The sequence below is a fragment of the Pseudonaja textilis genome, chromosome 3 (genome assembly GCF_049901715.1).
Source record: "Pseudonaja textilis isolate UNSWEBS1 chromosome 3, rPseTex1.2, whole genome shotgun sequence".
Taxonomy (NCBI): Eukaryota; Metazoa; Chordata; class Lepidosauria; order Squamata; family Elapidae; genus Pseudonaja; species Pseudonaja textilis.
Genome location: NC_141992.1, coordinates 79,704,297 through 79,720,257, shown reverse-complemented (window position 1 = coordinate 79,720,257; position 15,961 = coordinate 79,704,297). Strand labels below are relative to the sequence as shown.

Here is a 15,961-nt window from a genome sequence, read left to right as displayed (position 1 = left end):
CAGTCTTTCTCAAACTGTTGCCTTCTACTTGTGCTGAACTTCAACTCCCATAAATCCCGTAGCTATGCTGGCAAGGGATTATGGAAACTGAAATACAACACTTTTAAATAATGCAAGGCAAGGGAAAGCTGCTCTAAGAAATCCATGTACCTGTCCTGACATTATTTGGATACATTCCATGCTAATTTTTAAAATCTCTTCTTAGTACCATTTCTATTTCATTGGATAAGCATAGCTGGTAGGGAACATGAAATATAGAATCCAACAATAATCAAAGAAATGTTTGATATAAACCAATACCGATTTGTTGAAATGCTGTATTTAAATAATAGTTATCTTAACTTAATGGTTGCAACTCATTTTTTTTAACATTCAAATATCAAGTAAGATTATACAACAAAGGATGCTATGGAATTTCTCAGGTTTCCTTCTAAAGACTTTTCCCACAACTAATTTCCCCTGAAAAATCAGTTAACAAGAGATCCCACCTACTCCTCTTCTCAGCCTCTCCCCCTCCAATCTTTTAGCTTTATTTATAGCTGATAATTGTATTTTTATAGCCTTTTACTCTTTTTATACACAATTTGTTGCATGGTTTTATACTTTTTAACATTGCAAGCCCACCCAGAACAATCATGTTGTTGAGAGGGTGGCGAATAAAGTATAATAAATAAATATAACAATTATAATCTTTAATAAAAATAATATTAAATTATTATTTAAAAACTCAAAGTGAGGAAAATAGGGGAAAATTTATTTTTAAAACAACATGTATAAGGATAGCTTGCAAAACGCCACCCCCTTCCATCTCTGCCTCCTTTCAAATGCAATATTGGTATTATTATTATTTTTCTTTGATGGTACTTAGTGGAAATATAAATAGCCTTTTTCCATTTGACATTAACTATCTGATTATTTTTGTCTCTCCAAGGAAAAGCTGTGTATTTTGTAGGAGCTACAAAATAAAGCATATAATATTTCTGCTTACTGAGATATCAACTGGCATTTAACTGCAAGTTAAGTGGTTCTGGCTATTGCAAACTATACTTTTTTTGAGTATCTAAAATCTCTCTCTTCTTTCTCTCTAACAAAAGGTAGAACAGTCAAAAACCAGTTCAAAACCTTGCTTCAGGTTATTTCTTAAAAGGGAATGAAGATTTTCTAAACATATTCTTCAAATAAATAAATACATGTACAATCTTCTGCAAATAAATAAATAAATACACAATCTGTGCAATATTCAGCTGTCAGTCTAGAAAAATAACAAGGGAAACACTGTCAGTAGTACGGGATAATAAAATTTCAAGCTGATGTTCAGGCTCAGGCTTTAATTCTCATGCAACTCCCATGATAAGCATATACTTACTTTATCACATGCAAGCTAGGCAAATTGAACTTCATCATTATAACTGAATTGTAAAATGTTAATATTTCATATTCTAACAAATTTCACAGAAAAAAAAACAACTTAGCTACGCTAAAAACATTAAGAATTCCACATTTTAATATTGTTTTAAATCATTTTCGGAGGGGTAGGGGACAAGCTGACATGAAATCTTAAACTGTAATAAGTATTTTGTAAATTACTGTGAGAGGTAGCAGACAAAGGAAAAGGGCTTTTTATTCTGTGAGTTCAACAGAAACACTGACATAACAAAGGACAGTGCAAGCTGTTGTGTTCCAGATCTTAGCGTTACAAAAGAGAGAGAGAGATGTCACCCATACTGGTCCCTATGGAAACACTATTAGTCGTAGCATGAATCTGAGTATCTATATTATAGAGAAATGCTTTTTCTTAGCATAATTAGTTTGTTCATTCAGTCAATGGTTCTAATTGGCAAGCAACCTTTGCAGGTATGTCATACCATCTATCTTGTTGTGAGTTTACTCTGCATTCTGCTTGTAAAACAGAGACAGTGTTTCTAAAGGCTGAACTGGACTTTAATCATTAATTTTTTAATCATTAATGAGATGGTTAGATAAAATATTGCATCAGGTAGATGCTGAATTTGGGTGCCAAACTTTTCGTTTAATTTTATTGGCTTAATTTTCAGACAGTCTTAAATATTACTCGGGCAGCTTCCTAAATTTTAGCCTCAGGTTGGTTTGTTGATTAGTAAAACCACACCTAGAGTACTGCATCCAGTTTTATTCACTACATGTGAGAGGGATTTTGGAGTCTTAGTGGACAACCAGCTAAATATGAACCAGCAGTGTGCAGCAGCAGCCAAAAAAGCTAATGCAATCCTAAATTGTATTAACAGAGGGATACAATCAAGATCAAGGGAAGTACTAATACCACTCTATAAAGCCTTAGTAAGACCACACCTACAGTACTGCATCCAGTTTTGTTCACCACATTATAAAAAAGTTGTTGAAAAAGTACAGAGAAGAGCAACCAGGATGATTAGGGGGCTGGAGGCTAAAACATACAATGAACGGTTGCAGGAACTGGGCTTGGCTAGTCTAGTAAAGAGAAGGACCAGGGGAGACAGGATATCAGTCTTCCAATATTTGAGGGGCTGCCACAGAGAGGAAGGGGTCAAACTATTTTCTAAAGTGCCTGTAGGCCAGACAAGGAATAATGGATGGAAACTGAACAAGGAGAGATTTAACCTGGAAATCAACCAATGGAACACCTTGCCCTCGGAAGTTGTGGGAGCGCCATCACTTGAGACTTTCAAGAAGAGATTGGACTGCCATTTGTCAGAAATGGTGTAGGGTCTCCCACTTGGGTGGGGGGTTGGATTAGATGACCTACAAGGTCCCTTCCAATTATCTGTTATCTGTTAAAACCTGGCTAGGGTTCAGATTGCATTGCAAATAACAGCTAATCTATTATTTCAATTTTTGAACTTTTCCTGAGTCACCTTTAAATGGAATGAAAATGCCCAAGTCTAAAATTCACTCAAGCTCACTTTTGTATAACTAAACCATAGTTTACTGTCATGTGAACCAGGCCAATATATGTTTAGGGGTAAGAGAGACAAAGACAATGCTTGAAGATTTCAACTGAAATTATTCCACATATTTATTTCAACGGGAGAGATTTAATGAAAGCAACTGCTTCTGTAAGTTATTAAAAGTGACAGCATCACAAATCAAAGCATGTCACCAATAGTGTGAAGACAGATTTCTCCGATTAATCAGAATTACATTTTTACCGATGAAAGAAACAGCTAAAATAAAAGAAAATATCTCTGGTATCATTTCTTTGCGTTTAAGGTTTCTACTCTGTTCACACTATCATATATTGAAATTCTAAAGAATGACATTTTTGCATTTCTTACTATTTTTATTATGTATTATATTATATAGGGAAAAAACACAAATATTGTCTAAGCTCCTATGTATAGTTTAATAAAGAAATAATGCAGCTATCCAACTTTCAGTTGAATTATGTGACTCATATCCATTAATTTGTTGATTAGAACGAGATATTTTTAAACTAATTCCTGGGACTGAAGAGCCTTTGTTACTAATATGAAAGCCATGAAATACAGGGAAATATTTATTATATTTTTCACCAGCAGGCAGAGAAAACCTACTTTGTCTTGGACACAGCTTTTATTCCACTCCCCACCAAGGGAATTAGGATTACAGAAAGCATGCTAGGAACTTTCTTTTTGCTCTTTTTATTTTTTTATTTTTGGTCTTTGCTCATATTTCTCCTGATTAGAATATTGATAGAGTTAGGTCTTCTCCTTTAGACTGCTTCCTACTAGAAGAGTGAATACATTTTCCTTTTCTTTCGCTATTTAAGGCAGAAAACTCCAACAAGCAGGTTTCCCATTACAGCATATAACTTGTTTAATGAACTCTGCTTGTCCGTTTTGTCTGTCCTAAATCTGTAGAGATTCTCTGTCATCCAGGTCATGGTTATCCCAAAGGTGCTTGTTCAGGAGGCAACTGGACTTTCTTTTTTTCCCTTTGAGGACGTTTTACTTCTCATCCAAGAAGTTTCTAGAATCAAGAAGTATCCTGTCAGAGCTGAAGAAGTTTCTTGGATGAGAAGCAAAATACCCTCAAAGAAAAATCAAGAAAGTCCAGTTGCCTCCTGTTCTTAGGTACCTTTAATGGGATTGATTCTAATATATTTATAATCTGCTAAATACACATTATGGTGAATGAATGGAGGATTTTGACTTCAACATTTTCCCTGCACTTTCAAGCATGGAATATAGTATCTAATCAATGCCAGATTCTTGTTGATTAGGTAGAAGAACAAATTGCTGATCTGCTTTTTATGCATAGTCATTCCTCACTGCAAACAATTCACAAAAAAATATGAAGATAGGCCAGTTTCTGAGCTGAGATAAAACCTTGGCTGGCTTGGAAGCAGAGGGACTTAGAATCAGGGGTGGGCTGCTACCAGTTTGCCCCAGTTCGGGAGAACCAATAGCTAGATTTATGGGCAGTTCAGTGAACTGGCAAATCCAACCCCTGGCTGGCCCCAACTACCCTGCCCCTCCCAGGAGTCCCCACATGGCCAGTTTGGATGCCAGGTAAATGCAGGGCCCACACGAGGCTCAAGAAGGGTGAAAAACAGACCTACTGGAGGCTCCAAAAAGGCAGAAATAGTCCTGTTTCTGGCCTCCAGAGGGCCTCTGGAGGCTGGGGGAAGTCGTTTTCACCCTCCCAGAGGCTCGAGGAGAACCTCACACATCTGGAGAGGGTGAAAAATGGACCTCCCGGAAGTTCTGGAAGGCTGGAAACTGGCCCATTTCTGACCTCCGGAGGGCCTCTAGAGCCAGGGAGGCCATTTTAGCTCTCCTAGAGACTTAAGGAAAGCCTCCAGAGCCCGGGGAGGGCAAAAATGCCCTCCCACCATGGTGCAGGAAGCCGACTAGGCCACACCCACCTTGGCCACACCCAACCAGCAACCTGGTGGAGAACTGATTGCTGATATATTTTGAAGCCCACCCCTGCTTAGAATCCAGCATGTCTATGTTTCTCTCAGTGGGTCTCCATGTCAATTCCATCATCTATGCTTTTTTTTTTTACCTTCCTGATGTAAAAGACTGAGATGAATGAAGGGCCAGGAGGGAGTTTTCAGTGATAGAATGGAAGCCTTTGAAATCTTTCATTAATAGCCAGACCTTTGACCAGTGCTACAATCAGCAATTTGTGAAATAGCAATATCTTTGCCTCCAATTGGTGACATCTGGCTTCCCTACTACACTGAAGAAACCTAACTGAAGAGTCATATGTTATCAGCATTTAATAGGAACAGTGGAGCACATTTTAAATCTACTGGTAAATCTCCCACAAAGATTCAAAATTTAGAATTGGACAGTATCTATGCTAAAACAACATAATTTTGCAAAATGATATCAAGCTTTCATATTTTGTCACTTATGCTAGCTGCTGCTGCTATTATTATTATATCATCCATCAGATCTTCACATCAAGAGCTGTTGTTTTACTTTGCAAGAAATAACTGACAATCAATTTTCCACATCATCAGTGCTTCTTTGTAAATGTGTGTGGGGTGTACATTTGAAATTGTTGGTGACATTCACTCAGATAGGTGTTCCTTTGCACATAGACAAGCTTTAAGGGCTAAAGCAGAACATGAAGTCCTATACTAGATATTTGGGAGGAGAAAAGAAAATATAACATGCAAATTATATCCAAATTTGTTTTGGAATTTTACCCTTCAATTGTTGTTCTTTTTTTAAAAAAGAAATAATTTTTAAAAAGTCAAGGAAATGTATTTACAGTGCTGTCATTATTAAAAAGTATGTATATTTTTATAGATAAATGGGAAAAAAGAGTTAAATGAATTTAAAAACATATTTAATTTAATTCAATTATATTTAATTACGTTTCCCTAGATCCTTGCCACCTTTTGAGGTGGTACCCTTAGCAATTCCTCAGAATTTTAGAAGTGCCCATGAGGCTACAAACACTGACCATCCTCCAAAAATTTATAAAACTTCCCATGGATTACAAGTCCCAGCATGTGTATGCCAACTATCACCACATTTTGAATAACAAATGTTTAAAAAGATGACATTTAAAAAGATGAGTCCAGAAATGTTTCAGAAATACCAGTTTAAGAAAAACAGCATTTCATCTAGCAGTGCAAAAAAAATAAGGATGGTTTTTTTTGCCTTTTTCAAATGATTTCTCGGATTCAGAACTAAATGAGGTGATTTATAAATAAGATAAAACGAGGACAAATTATATTAAATTCTCAAGTCTTTTCTCGGATTCATATACTTCTTATCAACATACGTTGATAAAATGTGTTTATCAACAACAAATTTTTGTTGTTATTGTTATTGTTCAGAACAAAAATTGCCTCTGTCTGGAAAGGGGAAGGGGTGGTTAACCAGATCCAGCTTTGTGTAAGTTTCTGCAACACAGAAGAAATGACTGCTGAGCATAAATTAGTGATGGGAAGAATAAGCCAGTCTAACTTATTGAAAAATTTGAAGCATAGTCTGAAAGATATCATGTGTAAACCTATACCTTTATATTTGTGACTGCCATCACAATACTAGAGCTATCAAACAGATGAATTAAGAAGTGGTGAGGACACCTGCAATTAATTTCCTGACCTTTGACCAAAGGCTGATTTTAATCAGTTTAAGAGAAAGACGTTATACAATATACTGTACGTAATAAATAAGAACTTTACCTACTGCAAGCTATAGGACCTAGATATTGCATACTCTCAAAAAGCTAAGTGGGGTTGGTTTGTAGTTGGATGGGAGACCACTGGCTATCTCAGTATTATTAGCAAAAAATGATATGGACGTCTATGAAAGTAGACCCCATAATGAGGGTAACTTTAGTATTTTATCTTCAGTATTTTATTTCTAAATAAAAATATATCCCAAAGAATATATCAATTGCCAGTAGTGTCCAATAATAGAACTTTAAATCCTTTTTCTATAGTTGGCAACGAATAGTGAAGTAAAATCCACAGGGACTCCTTTTTTTTAAAAAAAAGAAAACCTCATCCTTTTCCTCTGCTGTTTTCCTATCTAAACAAGGAAAACATTTCAGTGATTCTAACAGACTGCCATCAACTATTAGGTTTTCAACAGAAAAATGCAAAAAGTTCATTTTGACCCTATCTTGGAAAACTATTATGAATAAGATAAATGCAATAAATGAGAGATTATTTGAACATAGATAAAAGACCACAAAATTCATTACCTTGTCCAGAGAAAATGTTTTGGTGAGTGCAAATGCCCATCCTGCTTCAAAAGCTCTGTGGATCATTGATGAACTTGTAGTTGGTGTTGCACTGGCGAGACCAAAAGGATTTGAAAACCTAAGCCCGGCCATTTCTATGCTGATGTCTACCAAGTCGATAGGTGTATAAAAAAGAGGCAACTGAGGTACAGCAGATACTGAGGTATCATATAAAGACTGTGGGAATAAACAACACAACAGTTTATGTACTTTATTCAAATACACCTTCCATAAATGAGTGTGCATCATTTCATTAAATACATACATACATACATACATACATACATACATACATACATACATCCTTTTAATTAGTTAATAAAATATTCTTGGCATGGTAAAATCCTCACTCATAATAGGAGTATCAGGACAACTCAGTGACCAAGTCTGTTTAGCAGTTTAAAATCTTGCCAAATATAAATAGAAAATTGGAACTATAAAGAAGTTTAAACTTCCAGAGCTTAAAGGTGTACATTTCCTACATTTAAGTACCAGAAGGGAGACATTTATGAACTATTTGGGAACCCTAATAGTCAGCCAGAATGGTAAACATGGAAGGGATTTGGAGACCCACCAAGATGCTCTTCATTTCTCCCCGGAAAAGATTTATGCTTCACCTTTTAAGAAAATAGTCTATTGCATTTTATGCAAGAAGTAGTTCTGTTTTCTCCTTTTAAAATGTGCACTTTTATAAGAATAAGATATTTTTGCCTTTTCTTTTTTTAAAAAAATAGGTGCATATAAATTTTTTAAAAAAGAAACTTTTCCAACTGTTCTGTAAACTACTTCAATGGAATTAAACTTCTTGAGAGGCTCCTAAAAACAATAATCACTAGAAGGAAAGATGAACCCAATTTCTGGATTTTTACTTAATACACAAAACCAGCAAAAATCACAAACAAACAAACAAAACAAAAAACCCTGCAGAAAGATATAAACCTAACATTTATATGCAAATTTTGCAACTAGTAATTTGTAGCATTATTTTATAATGATAAAGAAATCCGTACAGCTACTTACAAAAACAATGAAAACAAAGCCAAGTATTTTTCTACCTGGTAGCTAATGAGCTAAATCTGTATTGTTGTAGGAATGAAGTTTCTGTTCATGTAGATAATCTCTACAAGATAGATGTGTAGACTTTGGTGCAGAAGAGCCCTCATCACAATGTAACTCAATGTTTATATTTTCGTATTGTTGTACTATTCCAAATTCTGCATTTTTCACTTTCATCATATAAAATTTTAGAATAATCTGCAATTGCTTTTTCCAGTTGTGTTTTTCTGCTGCTGTCAACAGCAATCTGCCTATCACCCTGCACAATAATTCCTATAAAAAATATCTTGAGATATTACATTACACACATATAGAGCTCCCATCGACCACACACTATATTGGTATAACAGGGTTCAAATGACAGCATATATTAGGACTTTTCCTCACAGCCACATTAAAACGCAACCCACATTTCTTGAGGTGGCACAAACGTTTTGCCTCAGTAATGAGGGGATGATGGCTCTAAAATTTTAATGTGGAACAAGTAAAGCAATTAATGGATTCACCAACTTATTTTTCTCTCCCACCAAATGTCACCAACCAGCAGGAAAACATCCACCAGCCTCTCTCAAAAACTTGGGATAGAGATGGGCATGGATCTTGGGAGGAGGCAAATTTTAACAAAAGTGTTCTGCACAGATGCATTTAAAAATAGCCTTTTTGACATGCACTCAATTCTATTTTAGAACAGCACTTTTCTAGAACAGCACTATTCTGGAGTAGGATTAAACCCATATTTAAATGTAAACCCAACCAAGTTGATAAATTTATCTCTATATTAACACAAACTCTCCTAGATCTGTCAGCTGGAAAACACAATGGATCCAATAATTCAGGGTTATCAAACTCCCAGCCCATGGGTCAGATGTGTCACACGCTGGCCACCCATGCTCTGTTTACCAAAGGGGAAAGAAGTCCTGATATGTCATGTGACCATGCGAGTTTGACACCCCCACAATAACCTACTGGAAGCTGTAGCCAGGGGAAGAGTTCATTCTTTACCTACCAGATCTATGTTCTTTTGGAGCAGTTCTCTCAGATACTCCAATATTAGGACTAATGGAAGAATGTACTCATTCCCTATCAAATGAGCTTAGCTTTAATCCATGAGTTCCAACTTCAACACTTAACATATTAGTTTGCATAAGAAAAGCATTTAGCTTCCAGTGAGTGGTTTGTGCCATATTTTAATTGTAACTCCAATCTAGCCAAATTTGTGTTGAGAAAAGAGGGATAACGCTACTTTAAAACCGGACCAATTGCCTCTTAAGCTCTTTTTAAATTATTAGTGGTCCATCTTTGTGCCACGGTTAGAGGATATGAAGAAGTCTTAAGTTTTAGATAGATAAAGATTCTTTCTGAAACATTCAGGCATATTTTCCTTCAACAAAGCAACAGCGAGATTCAGAAACTATAATTGTGATATCACAACTTGCAGTGGGCCAACCAGAAAACCACAGTATTCCTCCATAGCTATAATTTCTTCTAGAAGTCATTCTAGAAATATCTTTAGCTTAGCCGTTTATATTCAATCAAATTATTTCCTGCTTTTAAATGTTCATTACTTCATCAACTTTGGACCAAGCTTTTAGTGACCTGAAAAGGAATGAAGATATGAACCATTTTCTACTTCTATTTTGGACGCTCAATGCTGAGTATATGCAATGATTGGCTCCTATTCATTTATTTTCATATTTCTTTGATATTTCTAACAAAATAACTTTATTTATAGACACAAATTAGAACAATAATAAAACAGTATCTAGCATCAAATTACAACATGCACTATAAAGCAGCAACAGCAGCACAGCAAGCCAAATCCTGTTAAAAGTTAAAATTCAGTTAAAGGGCATTCAAAGGTTTTTGTTTTTGTTTTAAATAAGTAGTGATGGTTCACAGGAGCCTAACTCAGCCTTGGATATAACAACCAAAGAAACCGTGATATCTAATAGAAACAATGCATATAAAAAAGTAACAGAAGTGACGTGGTGTGCTCTAAAAGGTTTGTATGGGAGAGGAAGGAGTTGTGCCTTTTTAATAGGGAATACTACTCTCTGATCACATAAGATCAGCAAATGAATACTGACAGTAGCAAGAAAGAGAATAAGTAACTGTTTCCATCTGATTAATTACTAGGATTGTTGCCTGGCAAATGAAGAGCAGACAAAAGGAAATCTATAATGAGGGACCACTGAAAGAGAAGGCTACACGTTGAGAGCTGTTCGACCTGTGGTTTCCTAAGACTAGCGTTTGTACATTTTCTCTGTGATGTCAGTTTTCTGTATGTAGATTACAAAATACAAGAATCTCAACCTACAACAGAGCACTGGAGAATAGAAAGTTGAAATTTCTCCCTCACTTCATTCTATTAATGTCTGGATTCTTGAAAATGGGAATGGAATCTAACATGGATTCCCTTGAATCGAGTGACTTGAAAGACCATATTTCACAATCACATCTACCCAATCCTACTGGCTACTGCAGGATGGGTATGTTGAGGGTCCTGTTCATGAAGGAATGTCATCTGATGGGACCCAATAGACCTTTTTCTATAGCAACACCAGCCCTCAGGAAAATCATTCCCCTGAGGTGTGACTTGCCCCAACTTTGCAGACTTTCTGAAAGGACCTGAAGACACAGCTTTGCCATTTGGCCTCGGGAATCCAGTAATGTGGGCATGGAGCTTGCAAAGTGGCTACATTGCTGAGGAAATTGAGTATGCCTTCATACAGATTATGAGAATTTTATGGTTGTTAATGTTTTTAAAATATTTTTTATGTTTGAAATTATCTTTTGTATTGATTTGTGTTTTTAGCCTTATATAAAAATACCAAATAAATAAATGAACCAATGAATCTATGGTGTCTTCCTCCTCCTTGTTAGTTCTACAATTTTGGCAAAAATGCAGCGATACTTACACTTTAAATATCAGAAATAAAAGGAATACCAATTTACAGTTCACTTACCAAAATTCCTGGCAATGTATTTTAATAAACACATTTATCCCTTTCTCATTGTTATTGGAAATATACTAAATGGTATGATGCCCATTTTCCTCCTACAACTTCAAAAAATGACATGTTGCATCAATATCCCTTTTTCTGTATGAGTTTACTGCAACAATATTTCTCTGAACTTCTACATCTAGTTAACCAACTTCTTTTTAAAAGTGTCATCCCAACCATTTTTTTTCTTTCTTTCTATGTTCACAGCTCTCCTTACTCTATTATTTATTATTTAATTCTGTAATTGCATTATTTACAGTCAGTCAGGGATGCATATTATATGAAAGTCCTATTCAAATTAAAATTGTATTATACTGCAATATATTATGCTGTGGCTCTGGATTCCTCAAGTGACTGAAGAACATATTCTAAGAGATACACATATTTTGGCTTACAGAAGTAAAATAAACAAACTGGAGTGTCTAAAGGAAGTGAATTATTACTATTTCCTCCTCCAATATTTCTCCTACAATAATTTATGTTCAAATTACTTCTGAAATACTGTGAAAGAAACAACTTCTGGCAAACCATATAAAACAGTTCATCTATTATTTGTCAAAAAAGAATATTTTATGTAATGTAACATTAACACTTTGCTGTTAAAGTATGCTAACGTGCATCTTGCATTTTGAGTGAGAGTTTAAGTATACCAGGTCAGCATCTCACCTACCAGTTACTTAAGAGTTTAATCCAGCCATCTTTCAAAACCTTCCTTAAAAGGTCAAAAAAAACCTCATACATTTTGAAGTTTCCTCAATATAGTCTTAATTTTTGTTGCCAAATCAAATATCAAAGTACTTCAGACTAGTTTCTCCTCAAACCTTGCACCAGATTTGAATTAAATCATGTCTTCTTTGAATATAAAACCTGTAATTCAGATTGAATCAGGACTGATTCGCATAAACCTAGTTGAAATGGGTTGACCAAAATCTTTTCTTAATGAAGAATATCTAAGTACCAGTCTCCTTTGAATACATTATTATTTTACACTGAAGAGAATTCAATACAGAGAAATATATACATGCCGATGAAAAAGAAAAGCTGAGATGTTATCCCTACTCAAAATAAAATAAAATAAAAATTACCACCCTATGATGACCTGCCTTTAAATTACAGCTGTCCCAAAATAATGCCCTCTGTTCCAATGACTAAAATTGCAAGTGGCCCAAATACTGAAAAGCAATTGCCAAATTATAGTAATTGCCACCCCAGCAACCAGATTTACTGAAACCGCACACCCAAATAAATGCCTTGTGGCTACCCATTCATCTAGCAGCTGGAAAGATGACACTTGACATTTGGAAACTTTCCTGTGAAGATTGCTGGAAGGCTTTTCCCATTAGCTTCATGGTGAGATGGTAAGGTCGAATAAGCCCCCTCAAAATCTGCAAAGGCCAACGGAAACACTGTAATATTAGGCATGGTTGATCTAAAATTCCAATTGACAAGTTATATGAGTTTTCCTCCAATGCTTTTAGTATATTCACGTTTCAGGGGACATATGTGCTTTATTGTGCAGATCAAGATCCAACAAGGCATTTGCAAAACTTAAACAAAATATCAAAACAACAGCAAGAAACAAAAAGGAAAAACAAAACCTACTTTAATTGAAATGTGTGATTCAGTCTTTATCCTGAACTGGCATTACCACAAGTTTATCACAGCAAGCATTATGAATACAAAAGAATGTCTATTCAACACAAGTTCTCCCCAGGGCTGTGTCCAAAATCTGCTGTTCACCCTGTAGACCCGTGACTGTTATGCAAGGTTTGTCACCAATCTTATTGTGAAATACATGGATGATACAACAGTAATGGGCCTTTTTCAGGATGACAATGAGAATGCTTACCACAAGGAGGTAGAGGGTTTGGTGAACTGGTGTAATAAAAACAGTTTTGTTTTAAACACAAGTAAAACTACAGAGATCATCAGATTTGTTTTATTTCAATGGCTGTGAATCATAGTCATTCACAGCCCGTAATGAGTCTCAAACAACTTGTAAATAGTCCCACAGAAGTCTGCCAAAGTCGTCTGGGATAAGTCTGATAAGCATGCACCTTTTATCTTTCTTGAAATGCTGCCAACGACTAAATTACCAATTAGTTGTACAAGACCAAACGGAGCACAAATTCAACACGGAGCTTCAGGTTTCAAACCAACTAGTACAAAGTTGCTTCCTGCAAAGGTTCATGTACCTTTGCTCCTCCTTTATGTCTTAGAGAGGGCCAATCACTTCCAAGCTTTTCTCCTGAGTCACCCCTTTTATCTTAACTGTTCTTGTCTTCTGGCAGCTCTGCGCATGTGCACCCTGGGAACAGGCTCCCCTGCTCCTCTGCCTCGCTGATGTCAGATTCTGGAGGCTCCAGAGTCGGCACATAACTCCCAGATGGCCCTGGCCCCATCTCTGTATCAGACACAAAACCCTCGTCCAAGTCCTCCCCAGACTCCCGAACTGGTCCATGTTCCTCCCCACTATCCGACTCCACTGCCATCTCCACAGGCTGCTGGCGGACAACAACATTGTCAATTTCAGAAAAGGCAGGGACAACCACACACCTCTGTGTATTAATGATTCACCTGTGGAGGTGGTTAGCAACATCAAGTTTCTGGGTGTGCAGCTAACAAGTAGACTAGCTTGGTTGCTCAGCAGTGAGACACTGGTGAAGCAGGCACAACAGTGCCTGCATTTTCTCCATAGCATGAGAAAAATTCATCTTCCTTCCCCTGTCCTTACCACTTTCTATTAGAGGTACAACAGAGACCATCCTGTCATATTGCATTACTGTCTGGTTTTGAAGCATTACTATTCAGACAGGAAGGCAGTGCAGAGAGTGGTGAGGATTGCAGAAAAAATTATTGGTAGTTCACATAAACGATGTTTGAGCTGGGTCCGCAGTATTGTCTGGAACTATCACTGTTCATTTTCAATATATTTGGGTATATATATATATATATATATATATATATATATATATATATATATATATATACACACACACACACACACACACACACACACATATGTACATGTTTATAGTGTGTTATATATGTGTATGGGTAGATATGTTCTTTCTTTTGACAGCAGGCAACATAATTTCATTATTACTGTGTGCCAGTGTGCTCACAGTAAAAAATGACAATAAAGGTTCTTATCTTATCCTATCTTATCTTATCATCTTACCTCACCTCACCTTACTTTAATGTTCTGTATAAATTATGAAGTTTGATTGGTAAGATAAGAGAGGGCTTGAAACATTCAGCTCTTAAAGGAAGAGTTGGTTATATGTGTAAACAAAATGAAATTACTGAAAACATATTGTGGACATATGCTAAATGATAACAGTCAACTGTATCTCCATTGCATGTCCACACATGTTTTATTTGTGTGTTGAATGCTTTAAGATGTTCAGTGCCAAAAAAATGGTTTATTTTGCTAACTCACTTGCCAGAATCTGCCTGATTAAGTCTAGAATTGGTAAAGGAGGAACCATTATCAGAATATGGGTCAACTACTCTTACTGGTTTCCAATAAATTATTTTTTTTAATATGTAATATTCCTTTAAATGACAGAAAAATATAATCAAAATCATTTTAATATTTTTAAACTAAACATTCCAAATTTCCTTAATCATTCTTTTTCATATGATTTAGTTTTCAGTCTCATTATCATATTGCCAAATTTCTTTGGACTAGCTGAGTTTCTCTGAAAATTTTCTCATAATGCCAAGAACTCAGTACGACAGAAGGGAACTATTACTTAATGATCATGAGATAATAAAAATAAGGAAAAGGAACCATACTTGTATTGATTCAGTCTAAAATTGTGTTTAATTTTATTGCAAACATTTTGATGACTCATATTCATCTCATTGACAGGACATTTAAAGGAGGATATACTAAACATGATAACATCTTCTCTTTTATTACTATCATGTCTTCAAGTTGAATTATAGAATTACACTTTCATGCTTTCAGTATTTGAAATCTGTGATATTTGCAATCATAAACCAAGTGGCTAACCCACCAAAAAAACCCTCTGTTCTTATTTCAGTTGACAGACATTTAAAACATATTCATATCTTCACTTCGCTCACATAAAGCCAGTTCACTTTACTGCTACAGACGGCTACAACAGCAGCCCCCAAACTTTTGGGCGCCAGGGACCGCTTCCATGAACAGAGGTTTTTCCACGGACTTGGAGGGGGTGTGGTTTTGCATGCTGTTGCATTCCACAAATGGGGCTTTGCTTATTTGTGCAACCCAGATTCTAGCATGCTGTGAACTGGTGCCATGGACTGAGGGTTGGAGTCCATGGACTGGGGATTGGAGATCCCTATGCTAGAGAATACCAAGTTTGTAATATAGATGAGAAGTTGAAAAAAAATACTAGAAGAAAGTAATGACAAACCAGTTCTATTCTGCTTTTTGGAAAACTATAAGGATACTGTCAAACAGTTATTGAAACCTGAGCTCAAATTGAAGCAATGTTTATCTATCCACAGGCTAATGGCAATAGCAATAGCACTTAGACTTATATACTGCTTTATAGTGCTTTACAGCCCTCTCTAAGTGGTTTACAGAGTCAACATATTGCCCCCAACAATCTGGGTCCTCATTTTACCCACCTCGGAAGGATGGAAGGCTGAGTCAACCTTGAGCCTGGTAGGATTTGAACTGCCAAATTGCAGGC

General features: G+C 36.0%; 1 protein-coding gene across 4 annotated transcripts in view; it reads right to left on the bottom strand.

Moving 5' to 3' along the window:
* Nucleotides 1–15,961, bottom strand: part of DPYD (dihydropyrimidine dehydrogenase) — a 641,531-nt gene that overhangs the window by 282,136 nt on the left and 343,434 nt on the right. For all 4 annotated transcript variants that reach the window (XM_087930179.1, XM_087930180.1, XM_087930177.1 and 1 more), the window contains one exon: nucleotides 7,171–7,386. In XM_087930179.1, coding sequence (XP_087786305.1) covers nucleotides 7,171–7,386 — 216 coding nt within the window. The remainder of the gene's footprint in view (nucleotides 1–7,170; nucleotides 7,387–15,961) is intronic.